This window comes from Corythoichthys intestinalis, chromosome 17, assembly GCF_030265065.1.
Source record: "Corythoichthys intestinalis isolate RoL2023-P3 chromosome 17, ASM3026506v1, whole genome shotgun sequence".
Lineage (NCBI taxonomy): Eukaryota > Metazoa > Chordata > Actinopteri > Syngnathiformes > Syngnathidae > Corythoichthys > Corythoichthys intestinalis.
The window spans coordinates 8,029,322-8,047,891 of NC_080411.1; the positions used below are offsets into that span (position 1 = coordinate 8,029,322).

The following is an 18,570-nucleotide window of genomic DNA, read 5'->3' on the forward strand; positions in this document are numbered from 1 at the left end:
ATGTATATATTCGTCCGAGTTTTATTCATTTTTTTCTTAATGCATTGCCAAAATGTATATGATCGGGAAAAATGATCAGGAATGATTGGAATTGAATCAGGAGCAAAAAAAAAGCAATCGGATCGGAAATATCGGGATCGGCAGATACTCAAACTAAAACGATCGGGATCGGATCGGGAGCAAAAAAACATGATCAGAACAACCCTAGTTTAAATGCCTCATAAAATCGGAATACCCTACCTTACTTGAATCTAGTCATATAGCTCAGGCACTTAAATGTTGACAAAGTGTTTGCAGGTGTGGAAAAACGTGATGGCTAAACATAGGATTAACCACATTACTCACGTTTACTGCTGCTGGAGCTTGTCCTTCTCCTGCTATATCGCCTTCTTCCCCTCTTGCTCATTCTTAAATCTGGTAGTCTCAATCTATAAAATAGATTGAATGACACTGTTATTGTAAAAGATAAGGACTTGTTTCAAATCAGAATATGCCTGCTTTAACAACAAATGGCAATAAAGTACGCTTTTTGTTTGTTTTTACCAAAGTGTAGTGCCATTTCATGTGAACAGAAACAAAATAATCTTGACACTATGTAAATCAACATCAATTTGCATCTTTTAGTCGAGCATCCCAGGAAAGTTTCTGGTCCTATTACCGTACTTACACAAATAATTAAATAATGCTTCACAAAAAATTTACAAAATAAAATAAAAAGATCAGTTGGCTTACCTTCAAATGCTAGATATTGATAAAAATATCATGTATGATGTGAGGAAATGCAGCTCCTCCGCTCTCTGTCAACATTGTCTGTGTGTTTGCAGACTGTTCCACTTCTTATTGTTGCTATTCTCAAACTTAAAGCAGCTTATTACATCTAATCTTCACAGCTCTCGCGACAAGCGTTGCCAATGCCAAACACATTAATTCAATGCCCTTCGTTTACCGCTCACCAATGCGGACTCAAGACGATTTAAAGGAAATTATCAGTGTTTTATGGAGGCCAATCATGTTTTCTGAGTGAATCTCGGATCCATGCGTGCTCCAGAAGGTCTTCTGCAATATTTGCGGTGACTGTGGTGTAATTCAAGGGAAGATTCATCTGGAAAATCGACCTTATACCACAAAACAGTGAAGTTTGGTGGTGGCAAAATCATGGTCTGGGGTTACATCTATTATGGGGGTGTGCGAGAGATCTGCAGGGTGGAAGGCAACATAAATACAGTAGTCTGAAATACCAACAAATCTTCCTGCCTCTTACATTCCTAACCATAAAAAGGGACAAATTCTGCAGCAGGATGGTGCTCCATCGCATACTTCAATCTCTACCTCAAAGTTCCTCCTGGCAAAGAAGATCAAGATCCTCCAGGACTTGCCAGCCCAGTCACCAGACATGAACAGGATGAAAGAGGAAGCATGGAAGACGAAACCCAAGAACGTTGATGAACTCTGGGAGGCATGCAAGACTGCTTTCTTTGATGTTCCTGATGACTTCGTCAATAAATTGTGTGAATCTTTGCCGAACCGCATGGATGCAGTCCTTCAAGCCCAAGGAAGTCATACAAAATATTAAATTTGAATCTCACAGCACCGCTACTTAATTCGCTTATGTTATGTAACATATTTTTGTATTTGAAGTAGGGATGTCAAACGATTAAAAATTTTAATCGAGTTAATGACAGCTTAAAAATTAACTAATCGCAATTCAAACCATCTATAAAATATGCCATATTTTTCTGTAAATTATTGTTGGAATGGAAAGATAAGACACAAGATGGATATATACATTCAACATACGGTACATAAGTACTCTATTTCTTTATTATAACAATAAATCAACAAGATGGCATCACCATTAACATTCTGTTAAAGCGATCCATGGATAGAAAGACTTGTAGTTCTTAAAAGATAAATGTTAGTACAAGTTATAGAAATTTTATATTAAAACCCCTCGTTTTCGTTTTAATAAAATTTGTAAAATTTTCAAACAAAAAATAAACAAGTAGCCCGCCATTGTTGATGTCAATAATTACGTACACAGTGCTCATGGGTGCTGAAGCCTATAAAATCCGTTGCACCCAAGTGCCAGCAGAGGGCGACAAAACCCCGAAAAACACAACAAGTACACATTTCACTGTACTGTCATTTTAATCTGTTTAAGCGGGGTATTTGTGCGTTAATTGCGTCAAATATTATAACGTGATTAATTTAAAAAATTACCGCCCGTTAACGCGATAATTTAGACAGCCCTAATTTGAAGTAAATTTTTTTGTTCAATTTTCACACTACTTTCTGTAGAGACAAAACTTTTGTCTTGCCAAAAATGGACCTTTATGTCTTCATTAAATGATACATCTTTTTTCAGTGAAACAAATATATTTTTGCACATTCAACATCATTTGGGAGGGTCTTAGCTTTCATATGAGCCATTTCTGAAACCAATTGAATAATTAAAAGTCATTATTAGCAACTTTTTACAAAATGGATAAGCGACAAGACCTTTGTCAGCGACTGTAGATTATGAACTGTTATTATTATACTGTATTATATAGACAAAGTTGTGCTAAGAAAAAAACTGACATTGTAAGCAGTTACTCACAATGTTACTCATGACATGAGTATTCTTTTCAACAATTTTTTTCTTGAACTTAAATAAAATTTTGGATGGGTAATTTTACTTTTGTAATATTATTTAGAAGTAACGCTACTCTTACTTGAGTCAAATTTTTGGCTACTCTCCCTACCTCTGGAAATGAAATAAGCAGATAAAGGCTTGTACAGAGAAAAAAATAGTCATCCAAATACCTGCAGGTTGCTTTGCAAACACTTTATTACACAAATAACATTGTTACTAAAATAGTACCTTTGCAGCAAAACCAGTGTCACAATAAATATCAGTTCACATAGCAACATTCTACAGTATTTCTATGGCATGCTTTTAATACATTATTCATTCAAATGGCAAATGAAGCAGATAAACACACATATTTTATGGTCAAAGAAAGATGGATGGAAAATTAAAAAAGTGGAATAACTGGTCTTAATGCCCACCCTTTGTTTGTTCAGCAGTCTGGACCATTTACATTCCCCCAAAACAATGTATTAATAATTATGTAACTTTTCTACTGCGGGTGAAGGAATAAAAAAATTGTCAAAGAGTACAAGCTATGTTAGCAGCAGTTTGGTGCATTTTGTAATGGCAAATGATGACAAAAGGCAAAATATGAAAAGGCACAAAATTGCACTAGCAATGTGACGGAGTCAAAAAGTGGACTGAAAATGAATAGAAATACAACAAGTGGAATTTCAATAGACTGAACATATTTATGCATGGAAGAATTCACTTTTTGTGTCATACCAATCCTACGCTGAATTACAAATGCTTTTACCACAGAATCCTAACACATACAGTGGTATGAAAAAGTATCTGAACCTCTTGGAATTTCTCCCATTTCTGCATAAAATCACCATCAAATGTGATCTGCTCCTCTGTCAAAATCACACAGATGAAAAAACTGTCACTAAAACCACCCAAACATTTACAGGTTTTCATGTTTTAATGAGGATAGCATGCAAACAATGACAGAAGGGGGAGAAATAAGTAAGTGAACCCTCTGCCTAAGGAGACAAACAGCATTTGAAACCAATTTTTACCTAACAATTTAAGTCAGGTGTGTGCCCAATCCCTGATGAGTGGTTTAAAGCTGCCCTGCCCACTATAAAACACACACCTGTTAAGAATTGTCTTGGTGAGAAGCATTGTCTGATGTGCATCATGGCTTGGTCAAAAAAGCTGTCTGAAGACCTGCGATCAAGGATTGTTGATTTGTATAAAACTGTGAAAGGATAGAAAACCATCTCGAAAAGTCTGGATGTTCATCAATCGACAGTCAGAGAAGTTGTCAACAAATGGAGAGAGTTTAGCACTGTTGCTTCTCTCCCAAGGAGTGGCCGTCCACCAAAGATGATGCCAAAAGTTCAGCGCAGAATACTCAGAGAGGTAAAAAAAAGAACCCTACAGTGTCTGCTAAAGATTTACAGAAATCACTGGCACAGTCCAATATCTCTGTGCACACATCAACTATATGTAAAACTATAGCCAAGAATGCTGTTCATGGTAGAATGCCTCGTTTAATGTTCGCAAAAGGGCACTTGGAGACTCCAGTGAAGTTTTGGCAAAATATTTTGTGGACTGATGAAACCAAAGTTGAATTGTTTGGGAGTAACACACAATGTTATGTGTGGAGGAAAAATGGAACAGCTCACCAACATCAAGACCTCATCCCCACCGTGAAGCATGGTGGAGGGGCTATTATGAATTTGGGCTGTTTTGCTACCTCAGGGCCTGGACAACTTGCAATCATTAATGGAAGAATTATTTCAAAAGTTTATCAGGATGTTTTACAGTAAAACCTGAGGCCGTCTGTCAGACAGTTGATGCTAAAATGAGGATGGATACTGCAACAAGACAATGATCAAAACAGACAAGTAAATCAACCTATGAATGGTTTCAGAAGAAGGGAGGGTTAATGATTTGGGGCTGTTTCGCTACCTCAGGGCCTGGACAACATGCAATCAATAATTGAAGAATGAATTCAAAAGTTTATCGGGATGTTTTGCAGGAAAACCTGAGGCCGTCTGTCAGACAGATGGAACTAAAAAGAGGACGAATGCTGCAACAAGACAATGATCCAAAACACAGACGTAAATCAAATTCAGAATGGTTTCAGAAGAACAAAATCCACGTTCTGGAGTGGCCAAATCAAAGTCCAGACTTGAACCCCTTTGAGATGCTGTGGCATGACCTAAAGACATCAATTCATGTCAGACATCCCAGGAATTTGACTGAATTACAGCAGTTTTGTTGAGAAGAATGGGCCAAGATTAGTCCTGATCAATCTGGCAGACTGATCTGCAACAACAGGAAGTGTCTGGTTGAAGTTATTACTGCCAAAGTAGGGGCACAAAATATTAAATGTGATGGTTCGCTTACTTATTTTTTCCGCCTTTTGTCATTGTTTGCCTACTATCATAATTAAAATATGAAAACCTATATATGTTTGGGTGGTTTTAGTTAAAGCAGACACTGCTTTTTCATCTGTGCTATTTTGACAAAGATCAGATACCATTTGATGGTGTTTTATGCAGAAATGTGAAAAATTCCAAAAGGTTGAGATACTTTTTCATACCATTGTATCATGGTCCAAATCTCATTAAAACATCTTAGGCTTAATATCCCAAATTGTTGAGGGTTAAATTAAGATCACTCGAATCAGCAACAACAACCACAACAAAAAACGGGGCAAAAATAGCCAAGATACAGGCATTAACAGTAGTTTGCTTTTTTGCACGACAACCAGCACAAAGTAGCATGCATTCACGTTAACCTCCATATCCTAAACTGATGTTAATTGGTATATTACCTCATTCGCTGCCCCTGACAGCAAGAGACATCAAATCCATTTGAACTGGGAGGCTGGCAGTTAATGATCTCTGCGAGCCTTTCTTAATTCAAATGGATTGACTTCTCTCAAAATCATAGCAGCCAATAAGATTAATAAAAAAAATAACCAAGAAGCCTCTGTATGTGGTTTTATTTGAACCAAACTGATCATACCTACATTGTGAAATGCTTATGCTGGTTGCAATTCTGCCATAAAATATCAAATGATTCATCGTGAAAAGCTTCCAGGGAAAAAAATGGTCACTTTAAACCAACAAAAGCGCTCGAGAGTTCAAATGTCACAACACTAGGAAACGATTTGGCTGAATTTTAGCTCATGTTGACAATCCAAGGCTAAACATTGGCATATTAAATTAAGATTAAATATATGGATTTAATTAAAGAAAGCAAAATTTATGTACAGACCATACTTCAATATATAAACAATAAGTCGCCTAACACAACATTTTCACGATGATGACTGACATATACCCTGGCAATGTAAGCGGAAGGTTTATGGTGGACTCTTAAGAGGAGGACGGAGGCGGCGGGGGGCGAGCGGAGTACTCTTCATTTTCAGACTCGCTGCTCTCCTCATCGTTCCTTTCTTGGTCGCTGCCTTCAGTGCTCAGCTGGTCAAAGCCCTGACGGCTGTAACCCTTATGAGAGGCGAAGAAGTTTCCAAGATTCAGACTGCCGACTGCTTTACCTGATCAGGAAAAAGACCCCAAAAAATAATGTTTGCGTAATTTTCAGACTATTAGGCTCACCTGACGCCACCCACCAAATTTGACACGAAAACTGCATTTGTGCATATATAAGCCGCACTGGACTATAAGCCGCAGATGTCGTCACTGTATTATGGGATATTTACAACACATATTAACCGATAACACTTTATTTGACAGTGGCATCATAAGACTGTCATAAGACCAAATGAACCACCATCAAGAAGCTTCACGAAGCTTCATTTGGCCATCACTGCTCCCTTGGGGGAGACAGTCAACCTCTGCTGCCACCTGCTGTCAACACTACTGCATCAAACATGCCTCCGAGCATGCACTGCAGCGCTACAGATGTAAATAACAATCAAAATTCATGTTCTGTGCTAATTATTTCTTCAGTCACTGTTCCAGTTGTTTCATAAATTGCTATTTATGGTATTTAGTGACACTATTTGACAGTGGCATCATAAGACTGTCATAAGACCAAATGAAACTCCACGAAGCTTTGAACCAATTGGCTGAAAAGCTTCATTGCTTCTAGAAGCTTCATTTGGCCATCACTACTCCCTTGCGGGAGACAGTCAACCTCTGCCGGCACCTGCTGTCAACACTGTTGTCGTCCAACATGCTTCCTAGCATGCATTGCAGCACTACAGATGTAAATAACAATCAAAATTCATGCTCTGTGCGAATTATTTCTTCAGTTACTGTCCAGTTGTTTTATTAATTGCTATTTATGGTATTTAATAACACTATTTAACAGTGGCATTATAAGACTGTCATAAGACCAAATAAACCACCATGAAGCTTTGAACCAATTGGCTGAAAAGCTTCATTGCTTCAAGAAGCTTCTTTTGGCATCACTGCTCCTTTGGGGGAGACAGTCAACTTCTGCTGCCATTTGCTGTCAACACTATTGTTGTCCAACATGCCTCCTAGCATGCATTGCAGCACTACAGATGAAAATATCAAAATTCATATTTCCGTGCAAATATTTTCTTCAGTTACTGCTCCAGTTGTTTCATTAATTGCTAGTTCTGGTATTTAGTAACACTTTATTTGACAGTGGCATCATAAGACTGTCATAAGACCAAATGAACCACCATCATTGCTTCAAGAGGCTTCATTTGGCCATCATTGCTCCCTTGGGGGAGACAGTTAACCTCTGCCGGTACCTGTTGTCAACACTACTGCATCAAACATGCCTCCGAGCATGCACTGCAGCGCTACAGATGTAAATAACAATCAAAATTCATCTTCTGTGCTAATTATTTCTTTAGTTACTGTTCCAGTTGTTTCATAAATTGCTATTTATGGTATTTAGTGACACTATTTGACAGTGGCATCATAAGACTGTCATAAGACCAAATGAAACTCCACGAAGCTTTGAACCAATTGGCTGAAAAGCTTCATTGCTTCAAGAAGCTTCATTTGGCCATCACTACTCCCTTGCGGGAGACAGTCAACCTCTGCCGGCACCTGCTGTCAACACTGTTGTCGTCCAACATGCTTCCTAGCATGCATTGCAGCACTACAGATGTAAATAACAATCAAAATTCATGCTCTGTGCGAATTATTTCTTCAGTTACTGTCCAGTTGTTTTATTAATTGCTATGTATGGTATTTAATAACACTATTTGACAGTGGCATTATAAGACTGTCATAAGACCAAATAAACCACCATGAAGCTTTGAACCAATTGGCTGAAAAGCTTCATTGCTTCAAGAAGCTTCTTTTGGCATCACTGCTCCTTTGGGGGAGACAGTCAACTTCTGCTATCATTTGCTGTCAACACTATTGTCGTCCAACATGCCTCCTAGCATGCATTGCAGCACTACAGATGTAAATATCAAAATTCATGTTCCGTGCAAATTATTTCTTCAGTTACTGCTCCAGTTGTTTCATTAATTGCTAGTTCTGGTATTTAGTAACACTTTATTTGATAGTGGCGTCATAAGACTGTCATAAGACCAAATGAACCACCATCATTGCTTCAAGAGGCTTCATTTGGCCATCATTGCTCCCTTGGGGGAGACAGTTAACCTCTGCCGGTACCTGCTGTCAACGCTGTTGTCGTCCCACATGCCTCCAAACATGCATTGCAGGGCTACAGATGTAAACAACAATCAAAATTCATGTTCTGTGCTAATTATTTTTTCTGTTACTGTTCCAGTTGTTTCATTAATTGCTAGTTATGGTACTTAGTAACTCTTTAATTGACAGTGGCTCCATAAGACTGTAATAAGACCATCATAACTATGACATGACACTGCCATTAGCATTAATAAATGTTTATGACAGATGTCATTTTGTGTCATCCGGCAATTTGTCTCAATATTGAAAGGATGTAAAAGATCCGAGCTGGACATAAATGGAGTTAGTTACATAATTTGCCGCATGACACTTAATGACATCTGTCATAAGCAATCATTTTCAGTCAGTTTTCTGGCAGTGTTATGACGCCACTGTCAAATAGTGTTGCCTATTAACCCAAATAAATCAACAAATAAGCCGCAGGATTCAAAATGACGGAAAACAGTAGCTGCTTAAAGTCCGAAAAATTACGGTGCTAGGATGATTACATAATAATCAAATGTGATCCAATAAGATGTTTTAATCCCCATTTTTTTCCCCAAAATTCTTTCTGGGAGTGGATTGAGTTAGGGGCTGCGGGGCAAAAAAAATATTCAATTAGAATTGACCTACCTCTGATTTTTCCCAAAATCCCTCCAACAGCACTGGTCTCAGACTTCACCTCATACTGGTCTAGAGACAGATAAAACTTAGAGTTAAACAAGCTCAGAAACAGTTTAGGTGTCCACCGCATGAGCCAGATGCACGAATCCTGCACAAGTGTAATTTGAGTGACTGTCTATACAAGTAAAAATCCAGGTTATGTTTTTACTATCTTTATGGTTTCTATTTTTCTTTAAAGGGACAGACAACACAGTCAGTATAAATTACCTCATATAAAATATGGTTGCTCAAACTATTTTAGCATATAATGTGCCCTCAGTCTATCGTGAATATTTTTTTTCAATTAATTTTTTAATTAACTTTGACTCAGCCATTCCAGGACTCTCCATGTCTTCCTTTTCAGCCAGTCCTTGGTCCTAATTTTTTCACATGACTGTTAATTTTAGCTACAATCTGGCATATTTACATCTTTTGGATGTGTCTAATAAATGTTAATCAATGTGCACTGTCCCTGTTAAATAAATAAACAAATAAAACAATGTGAAGTGGCCTAATATACAGTGCCTTGCAAAAGTATTCGGCCCCCTTGAATCTTGCAACCTTTCGCCACATTTCAGGCTTCAAACATAAAGATATGAAATTTAATTTTTTTCTCAAGAATCAACAACAAGTGGGACACAATCGTGAAGTGGAACAACATATATTGGATAATTTAAACTTTTTTAACGAATAAAAAAATGAAAAGTGGGGCGTGCAATATTATTCGGCTCCTTTACTTTCAGTGCAGCAAACTCACTCCAGAAGTTCAGTGAGGATCTCTGAATGATCCAATGTTGTCCTAAATGACCGGTGATGATAAATAGAATCTACCTGTGTGTAATCAAGTCTCCGTATAAATGCACCTGCTCTGTGATAGTCTCAGGGTTCTGTTTAAAGTGCAGAGAGCATTATGAAAACCAAGGAACACACCAGGCAGGTCCAAGATACTGTTGTGGAGAAGTTTAAAGCCGGATTTGGATACAAAAAGATTTCCCAAGCTTTAAACATCTCAAGGAGCACTGTGCAAGCCATCATATTGAAATGGAAGGAGCATCAGACCACTGCAAATCTACCAAGACCCGGCCGTCCTTCCAAAGTTTCTTCTCAAACAAGGAGAAAACTGATCAGAGATGCAGCCAAGAGGCCCATGATCACTCTGGATGAACTGCAGAGATCTACAGTTGAGGTGGGAGAGTCTGTCCATAGGACAACAATCAGCCGTACACTGCACAAATCTGGCCTTTATGGAAGAGTGGCAAGAAGAAAGCCATTTCTCAAAGATATCCATAAAAAGTCTCGTTTAAAGTTTTCCACAAGCCACCTGGGAGACACACCAAACATGTGGAAGAAGATGCTCTGGTCAGATGAAACCAAAATTGAACTTTTTGGCCACAATGCAAAACGATATGTTTGGCGTAAAAGCAACACAGCTCATCACCCTGAACACACCATCCCAACTGTCAAACATGGTGGTGGCAGCATAATGGTTTGGGCCTGCTTTTCTTCAGCAGGGACAGGGAAGATGGTTAAAATTGACGGAAAGATGGATGCAGCCAAATACAGGAACATTCTGGAAGAAAACCTGTTGGTATCTGCACAAGACCTGAGACTGGGACGGAGATGTATCTTCCAACAGGACAATGATCCAAAACATAAAGCCAAATCTACAATGGAATGGTTCAAAAATAAAGGTATCCAGGTGTTAGAATGGCCAAGTCAAAGTCCAGACCTGAATCCAATCGAGAATCTGTGGAAAGAGCTGAAGACTGCTGTTCACAAATACTCTCCATCCAACCTCACTGAGCTCGAGCTGTTTTGCAAGGAAGAATGGGCAAGAATGTCAGTCTCTCGATGTGCAAAACTGATAGAAACATACCCCAAGCGACTTGCAGCTGTAATTGGAGCAAAAGGTGGCGCTACAAAGTATTAACGCAAGGGGGCTGAATAATACTGCACGCCCCAGTTTTCAGTTTTTTATTTGTTAAAAAAGTTTAAATTATCCAATAAATTTTGTTCCACTTCACGATTGTGTCACACTTGTTGTTGATTCTTGACAAAAAATTAAAATTTTATATCTTTATGTTTGAAGCCTGAAATGTGGCGAAAGGTTGCAAGGTTCAAGGGGGCCGAATACTTTTGCAAGGCACTGTAGTTCCTGTCATACATACTGTTTTTTCTCCAGCAGATGAAGACTCCAATAGAGGTTACCAGCAGAAGGGGGATGAGCAAAAGCACAGTGATAACCACTGGTTGAAGACCTTGCCCTTTGTTTGGCTTGGTTAAAATCTTCTTCTCTTTTTCTTGTGGCTTCAGGTGTTGAGACAAATACGGCTTCTGTTGAACTGCTGACGTCCTTGACATGTTGTGCTGAGGTGTCACCTTGGTATGGATAATTGTCTCAATTTCTGCACGGAGAGAAATTGACATTTTTTAAAATATAATTTTTAAAGTAATTCTAACCGCTGTGGGTATTTCTCTCACTAATAAAGGGATGTGAGTATACCACTTATTTTATTTAGGATCACATTCTTTAGAATTTACAAAATTATGCAGTACTTTTTGTTGCTCTACTACCAGAAAATAACAAAACTGTGACAAAATCTGGAATTTTTTCAAGAAGAGAACTACAATTAGATATTTCAATTCCGTTTGGAAACTTACCTTCAAGTTCTTGAACTTCAATGCCAGCTTTCTTTACTGAACGATGTGCTTCTGAAATAGATAACAAAAGTTATAAAAAATGCTAAGTATGTAAACTGTGTAAAGAATTTAACACCTTAAGAAACAGAGGGGAAAAGTAGTAGAAGATGAGGAGCTTACTCTCAGCAGTAAACTTGAAGACTGTATTGGTAGTTGCATCCCCCACAAAGATGCTACCATTTTGGGTTACAGCAATGTCGTGAGGCATTTCAAACTCCTGAAAATGTATGTACATATAGTTTGAAAGTAAAACACAGTACATTTACGCTACATCAACACCAGGAGTGTTGTTAATGCTATTGCAAAGATTTTTGTTTAGTTCAGTCCAAGATTCTGTATACTTTGAGTCAATGTTTTGAGTTGCATTGTACATCTGAGTCAATAGATGGCAGTGTGAGGTTAATTATGCTTTTCTTAATCATAATAATAATTAAAAAAGGCTGGATCAAATAAATATCGAATGAAGGTGAACTCTTTTGGGAAAAAATGGAGGTTCCTAACAATCCTTTTGATCATTTTCATACAATTCCTATGTTGTATTTTACTCACATCGCATTAAACACATTGATTGACGTAAACTGTGACGCAAAAATGTAGTTAAAAAAACAACTTAAATATTACCAGTAGAGCTGCAACGATTAATCGATTTACTCGAGTAATTTGATTAGAAACAAGATAAGAATTAAACTTTGCCTCTTTGAGTATTCGTTTAATTAAAGTGGGATTGTAATGGTTTGTTTTGAAAGTGTTTGCATTTAGTTTTATTGATGTGGGTGGATACACTGCCCTCTAGTGGCAACAGTGAATATGACATACCTTTTTTTACATGTCTGAATCCAACTGCTCCCTGTTAAGCCCAACATAAGCCAAGTTTTGTTTGAGTTAATGTTTTTTAATGCATTCGGAATTTAGTTAATAGTTATATTAAGCTGTTTTTTGTGGGAACATGTGTTTGAAGTATTTGTTAAGAGCATTGGTAAAAAAAAAAAAAAAAAGTGAGCATTTTATAGCATTTAAGCTAGCGGACTTTTGCTATGCAAATTAACCAATTGTTCTTTTGTTGTACTTAGATCCTCATTTATTTATTTATTTATTTATTACCGTTTGAGGCTTGGCTCAGGTCGATTACTCGATTATTCGAACAAACTAATTTGATTAATTGACTACTAAAATAATTGAAAGCTGCAGCCCTAGTTAACATTAAAAGTTAGCAATAATAATTTTTCTGTTCTGTTTTTTTTTCCCCAGAAGAGGTTAGCCCCCCCCCAAAAAAGTAATAACTACACAGTGTAACTAAATTTCATCCAAATGTAATAACGAAATGAATATTTTAATGCTAGATTTGCATTTCGCTGACTTGAGTTGTATTAGATTAGACTCACTTGACACGTTATTTAAATCATCTCTAAATATTTGTCTTTATTATTTAACTTTTCATGTTTCTAATTAGAATTTCCCCACAAATCGTAGCCTTTGTTATTTGAGATTTCAATTTAATGACGTTGCGATATTGTGAATTTTAATGATCAGTGTGAATTTGGACAATGATGGCGCAATGTTAAATTCATAAAAACAAGGTGAATTTGACATCGCCATTATAATTTTTAGTAGTTCAAAATACAACAATTCATACACTATGCATTCGAATATTAAGTTTCATTTACCTTTTTCTTTGGGCTAAATGTATCCAAAATGTCCTTGGTTGCATAATCTATTGCAAAGCCAATTGGAGGAGGGGAGGTCCCAGATGCAGATTTCCCATTTACTGCAAAGATGACACCATCTTCACCTGCAAACAAACCCATTAAATATAAAGCTAAAATTACACCCAGGTAGCACTTTTTTGGACAAAGTACTACCACAATGTCTATAAACCCATTGGCATAGAAAGCGAAGCTCTCAGGCAGTGTTGTTAACCTAACCTAACCCTAACCCCAAAAATATTTTGTTGACGAACAACTTTTTCATTATGGTTATGTGACGATGACGAGCCAAAAATGTGGCTTGGGAAATGAATGTCAGTTTTCCTCTGACGAGACAACAACGAGACGAAAGCGCAACATCGTTTCTGTCATATGTTCACAATGCGTGACATTTCATATTGTTCGTGGAGTATGTCAGCTTGAATCGTAGCAGTATTTAGGTTGTGTTGAGATGTGCTGCACCTCTCCTGCCTCATCAGAGTTTAGGATGTATCTCAGGCTGAGCTGGACTCCATCCAAAAACGGGAAGATTTGTTTTATTATCTTGGCAAGAGAAAAAATGCAATGTTGCTCTAAAGGTCTGTGTTGAGTGATCATACCACAATAAATGTAACTCGCTGCGTTAGCATAGCATTCGCGTTTTGTTGGAATTGTTGTACATACAGTTAACATTTATGCTTTCCGTATAGTTAGGTACCAGATAGGATAACCTCTGTCTAGTTATCCTTTCCTTTGATCTGGGCCATGTGGCCCCCATGTAGTCTCTTTCCTGAGTCCTCGCATCCTATTGTTTGCCCCTGAAAAAATAAGGTTGCTGTCACAGCAGCAGGGAAAGCAGCTACCAACCTCCACAAAAGCTACATCGACTTCCTGCGTGTTCTTTTTAGCCAAGCTAGGTGTTCATAAACCTAGCTTCAAATCTAACATTTTCTTGGTCCTTCGAGCCGGATATTAGGTGTATATAAACCTAGCATCAAATCTAACACGTTTGCATTAGCGTCAACTTTAGCGTGGCGAGCGTCCTCTAAAACGCTGACAACTTTTCTCTTGGCAAGAGAGAATATGCAATCTTGCTTTAACCTTTAAAGGACTGTGCTGAGTGATCATCAGACACTAAATATAACTCCTAGCATTAGCGTAGCATTTGCATTACCATTAGCTTTAGAACGGCGAGCATCCTTTTAAAACACTGGCCATTCTAAGGCAGAGCCACTTGGCTTTTGTGTTCAGTAAGTCTAAAGGATTTTACATGTTAGAGGATGTTGGACAACTGTTTTTTTCTATATACAGTTCTTGGCTTCTATGTAGGTTCAATTAAAAATAATGTACTGCTTTTCCAGCTGAGTGTGTATTGTCATCACAAAGTTGTCGTTGTAGACGCTACAATATGTGCTCATCTGTCTATGTTAATTCAAAATTGTTGGAAACCTTTATTCATTTTTGGACAAAAACTTTTGAATTTTACAGACAAAAACATTTTTGAGCAAGGGCGTAGGTTTGGTCTCAGCATTGGTAGGGACGATATAATAGCATAACTTGCATGTACGATTTTTGCTGGGACGGGACATTAATAAGACCAAACAGATTGGGTGAACAGGGGTCAGAGTTACATTTCTCACAAATATGAACCTAATTAATTGATAGGCTAAATGATCAATGCAAAATAAATCTGTATTGATTTATACCTCAACAAAAAAAAGAAAGCTCCTCTGGGTTTCTTTAAGACCACATAAATAAAGTAAAAAGGAAAATAGGGAGAAGAGGGTACACTTCGGTTCACTAGATTTCTCACAGTTTAATTAACGTAACAGTAGAAAACACATACCGGAGGACACTTCTCTCTAAATAAACCTTCCTATTCGAGTTTTGCCGTTTAGCAAATTTACATAGTTTAATGTTATGCTAAATTAGTCGTGTGTTCCCCACCTCCACCTTTTTAAAAAACCTGCTGTGGCTGTTGCTGGCCGAAAAAAAACAACTACTATTCCTCCTCTCTGAAGGGGGCGGAGGAGGCGGCATGTTGTCGACTTGTTGTATTTCTGTCAGTGCTGTGAATGCGCGTGTGTGTGTGTTTGGGGGTTGGGGGGGGGGTGGGGGGTCAAGTCATCAGCCAATCAAACGTGCTTTCGTGGGGAAAAATTGGACTGGCACATTCAGCAAATGAAAAGGGGCCAATGTAAATCTGAACATAATGAAAGTACTGTAATTCACGTGATAATGGTAGGTTAATTCTATCCTTACAAAATTTGGTGGGGACAATTTGAGCATCCTGAAAAGTTGGTAGTGTTATATCCCTACTGTCCCTATGCAAACCTACACCCTTGTTTTTAAAAAACTGTCTACTAAAACTGGACGAAATTTGTATGAGATTTCGTCGACTAAACCTAGACGAGAACATTTTGAAATGACTAAAATATGACTAAGACTATGAAGTACTTAGGACCAAAAGAGTAGGACAAAAATTAAGAGGGCTGCCAAAAACAACACTGTTCTCAGGCCAGTTCCACAAACTCACCTCCAGTTGGACTGAAGGTGATGGCATAGACACTTTCTCCAAACTCCTCTTTCTTGATTTCCTTAACAAACTCCCCAGTTTGAGCTATGAAGCACTGGATGCGTCCATTCTCCCTGTCAGCCACACATACTTCATTTCTCCCAGGCACAAATGCAAGGCTGTGTGGGATCCGGAATGGTATACGCCTTCTCCGGTCAGATGAGCCTAGATAACAGAATTGTTATCACATCAGTTTCTTTTGTCAGTTTCTTTCGTCTATCTGCAATTCACAATCGAAAAGGCGCTTTACATGCAGTCAAACCCCAATAAATTACAAATAAATTATTGAAAAATCATACAATGTGAGTTCCGGATTTTTTTAGATTACGTCTCTATGAGTGGAAATGCATCTATGATTGAAATATCAAAACCCTAACTAATTTCAAAGTGGGTCAACTTGCAAAATCACAACAGGTGCAAATACTTCTGATCCCTCAATATATATATATTAGGGCTGTCAAATTTATAGCGTTAACGGGCGGTAATAAATTTTTTAAATTAATCACGTTAAATTATTTGACACAATTAACGCGTGGACGGAATGACTCATTCATACTTTGCCTCAAACAGTTTACAATGACGCCGTTTTAGCACATTGAGAGCGAAAGGCAGAGAAATGCGAGTGGACACAGGTGTTCATTGGACCGTGCCTTTTATTGGCTATAGCTTTGGCAGCCACTATTAACAGTCATGGTTGCCCAATTTCCCATCATACATTTGGGCGGGGAAAGAGACGATGTTTTTCTTAACACGCTTAATTGAACACAACGCAGAACATATTGTATACCATATTGTATACCATTTGCAGCCACTGACAGTCATGGTTGCCCAACTTCCCATCATGCATTTGGGTGGCGCAGGAGCCATCTTTTTCTTAACATGCCTAAATGAACACAATGCAGAACACACTGTATACCATTTGCAGCCACCATTGAGAGTCATGGTTGCCCAACTATCCATCATGCATTTGGGTGGAGCAGGAAACGTTCTTTTTCTTAACATGCCTAATCGAACACAACACAGAACAAACTGTGTACCATTTGCAGCCACCACTGGCAGTCATGGTTGCCCAACTTCCCATCATGCATTTGGGTCGAACAGTTAAGTCACTACAGTATCATTTAGTGAAAGCACAACAAAAATAATATCCCTAACCCTCAAACAACTAACGTTCACAAAAAGAAAAGCACTCAATGCAAAGAGAACTGGCATTCCCAATCAAATTGCTATGCAAAATACACATAAAAATATTAATAATGTTAATGCCATCTTGTGGATTTATTGTTATAATAAACAAATACAGTACTTATGAACAGTATGTTGAATGTTTATGTCTGTCTTGTGTCTTATCTTTCCATTCCAACAATAATTTACAGAAAAATCTGGCATATTTTAGAGATGGTTTGAATTGCGATTAATTACGATTAATTAATTTTTAAGCTGTGATTAACTTGATTAAAAATTTTAATCATTTGACAGCCCTAATATATAATTACATATTTTTTAAGGGGAAAATAATATTCAGTGATTTCTGTAGTCCTCTAGACTAGAGAAATTAGAAGACTACAGAAATTTAATTTCAGCAAGAAATATAAAGTCAGGCACATGACTGACTTTTACAGGCCACACAAAAAATTTTTTACCCCGGGGCCTCAAATTTAACACCTACGATCTGAATGGAACAACATTTTAAATTTTAAGCTCCTTCACGTCAACTTTTGCTGTTTGGGTATTGATACTGTGACGATGTTCTTACCAGCTCCCCACTGAGAAAGATATCTGCCATCAGCGGAGAATTTCAGTATCCTGGCATTACAGTAGCCATCAGACACGAAAATATTCTCAGTTTCATAGTCGACTGCCACGTCAGTGGGCTGACAAAAATGGTTAAAGTCACTTCCTGGTGTGAAAGCCTCTCCCAGAGACAATAGGATTCTGTCGTCACCGTCACTGCTTACTTTTAAAACCTGAGAGTATAGAGTGGGAGAAATTTAAATTGAATTCATACATTTTAAAATAGTTAGTATAGTTGAAAAAATACTGAAAAATATGATGCTGACATTTCATCATCAGACTAAAGTATACATTTCATACAAAACACAATTTACATAACATATATGAAAGAGTTGGACAGAAAACGCTTGTAAAGTAAAAGATGTAAAGCTTTTAACACTAGAAAAACCAGCAGAGGCCGACTCGGCCTTTCCCAAGACAAGTACTCCTAATATTCTCCCCTTAACACGACACAAATTCAGCCTGTTACTGTTTTTCCTCAAAGTTTTCACACATTTTCTTCCACTAACTTCAGACACAATGATCAAAATTCATGCTCCATGCCCCTGATTCAGTCCTTCTAAATTATAGACATAATTCCTGCTTTACACTCAAATTGCAGTTCTAAAACGCTATATTTCAAAACAATGTACACATTTGGGCCATTTTTTTCTGTTTTTGTGTGTAGTGTAGGAGAAGTGAGTTAAAAAAAATGTGTGAAAAGTGCAAAACTCCATAAATAAATGTAAATAAATAATCGGACAATAAGGAGTACCAGAATTCTCTGGTACTTCTTGTGTTAAACATTTTTAGCTCTTCATCGTCATGAAAAAAATTGTTCTACAACAAAATATGTTCATTATCATAATTGTTGCCTAAAATAACACTGCTAAAAAAAGTATATTAGCATCTAAAAAGTAGCATTTACTGGTGGTC

General features: G+C 37.6%; 2 protein-coding genes across 6 annotated transcripts in view; both read right to left on the minus strand.

The window, feature by feature from the left end:
• pdzph1 (PDZ and pleckstrin homology domains 1) overlaps positions 1-871 on the minus strand; it is a 29,770-nt gene extending 28,899 nt beyond the window's left edge. For 2 of the 3 annotated variants that reach the window (XM_057818532.1, XM_057818531.1), the window contains exons 1-2: positions 733-871; positions 346-428 (exon numbers count right to left, since the gene is read on the minus strand). In XM_057818532.1, coding sequence (XP_057674515.1) covers positions 346-406 — 61 coding nt within the window. In that variant the 5' untranslated portion in view covers positions 407-428; positions 733-871. The remainder of the gene's footprint in view (positions 1-345; positions 429-732) is intronic. The other variant, XM_057818533.1, reaches the window with a different exon arrangement.
• Positions 872-4,520: 3,649 nt separating this feature from the next.
• Positions 4,521-18,570, minus strand: part of pam (peptidylglycine alpha-amidating monooxygenase) — a 48,170-nt gene continuing 34,120 nt past the window's right edge. For all 3 annotated transcript variants that reach the window (XM_057818535.1, XM_057818537.1, XM_057818536.1), the window contains 8 exons: positions 17,618-17,828; positions 15,823-16,026; positions 13,269-13,393; positions 11,725-11,821; positions 11,566-11,616; positions 11,073-11,309; positions 8,875-8,934; positions 4,521-6,152 (listed from right to left, as the gene is read on the minus strand). In XM_057818535.1, the coding sequence (XP_057674518.1) occupies positions 5,971-6,152; positions 8,875-8,934; positions 11,073-11,309; positions 11,566-11,616; positions 11,725-11,821; positions 13,269-13,393; positions 15,823-16,026; positions 17,618-17,828 (1,167 nt within the window). In that variant the 3' untranslated portion in view covers positions 4,521-5,970. The remainder of the gene's footprint in view (positions 6,153-8,874; positions 8,935-11,072; positions 11,310-11,565; positions 11,617-11,724; positions 11,822-13,268; positions 13,394-15,822; positions 16,027-17,617; positions 17,829-18,570) is intronic.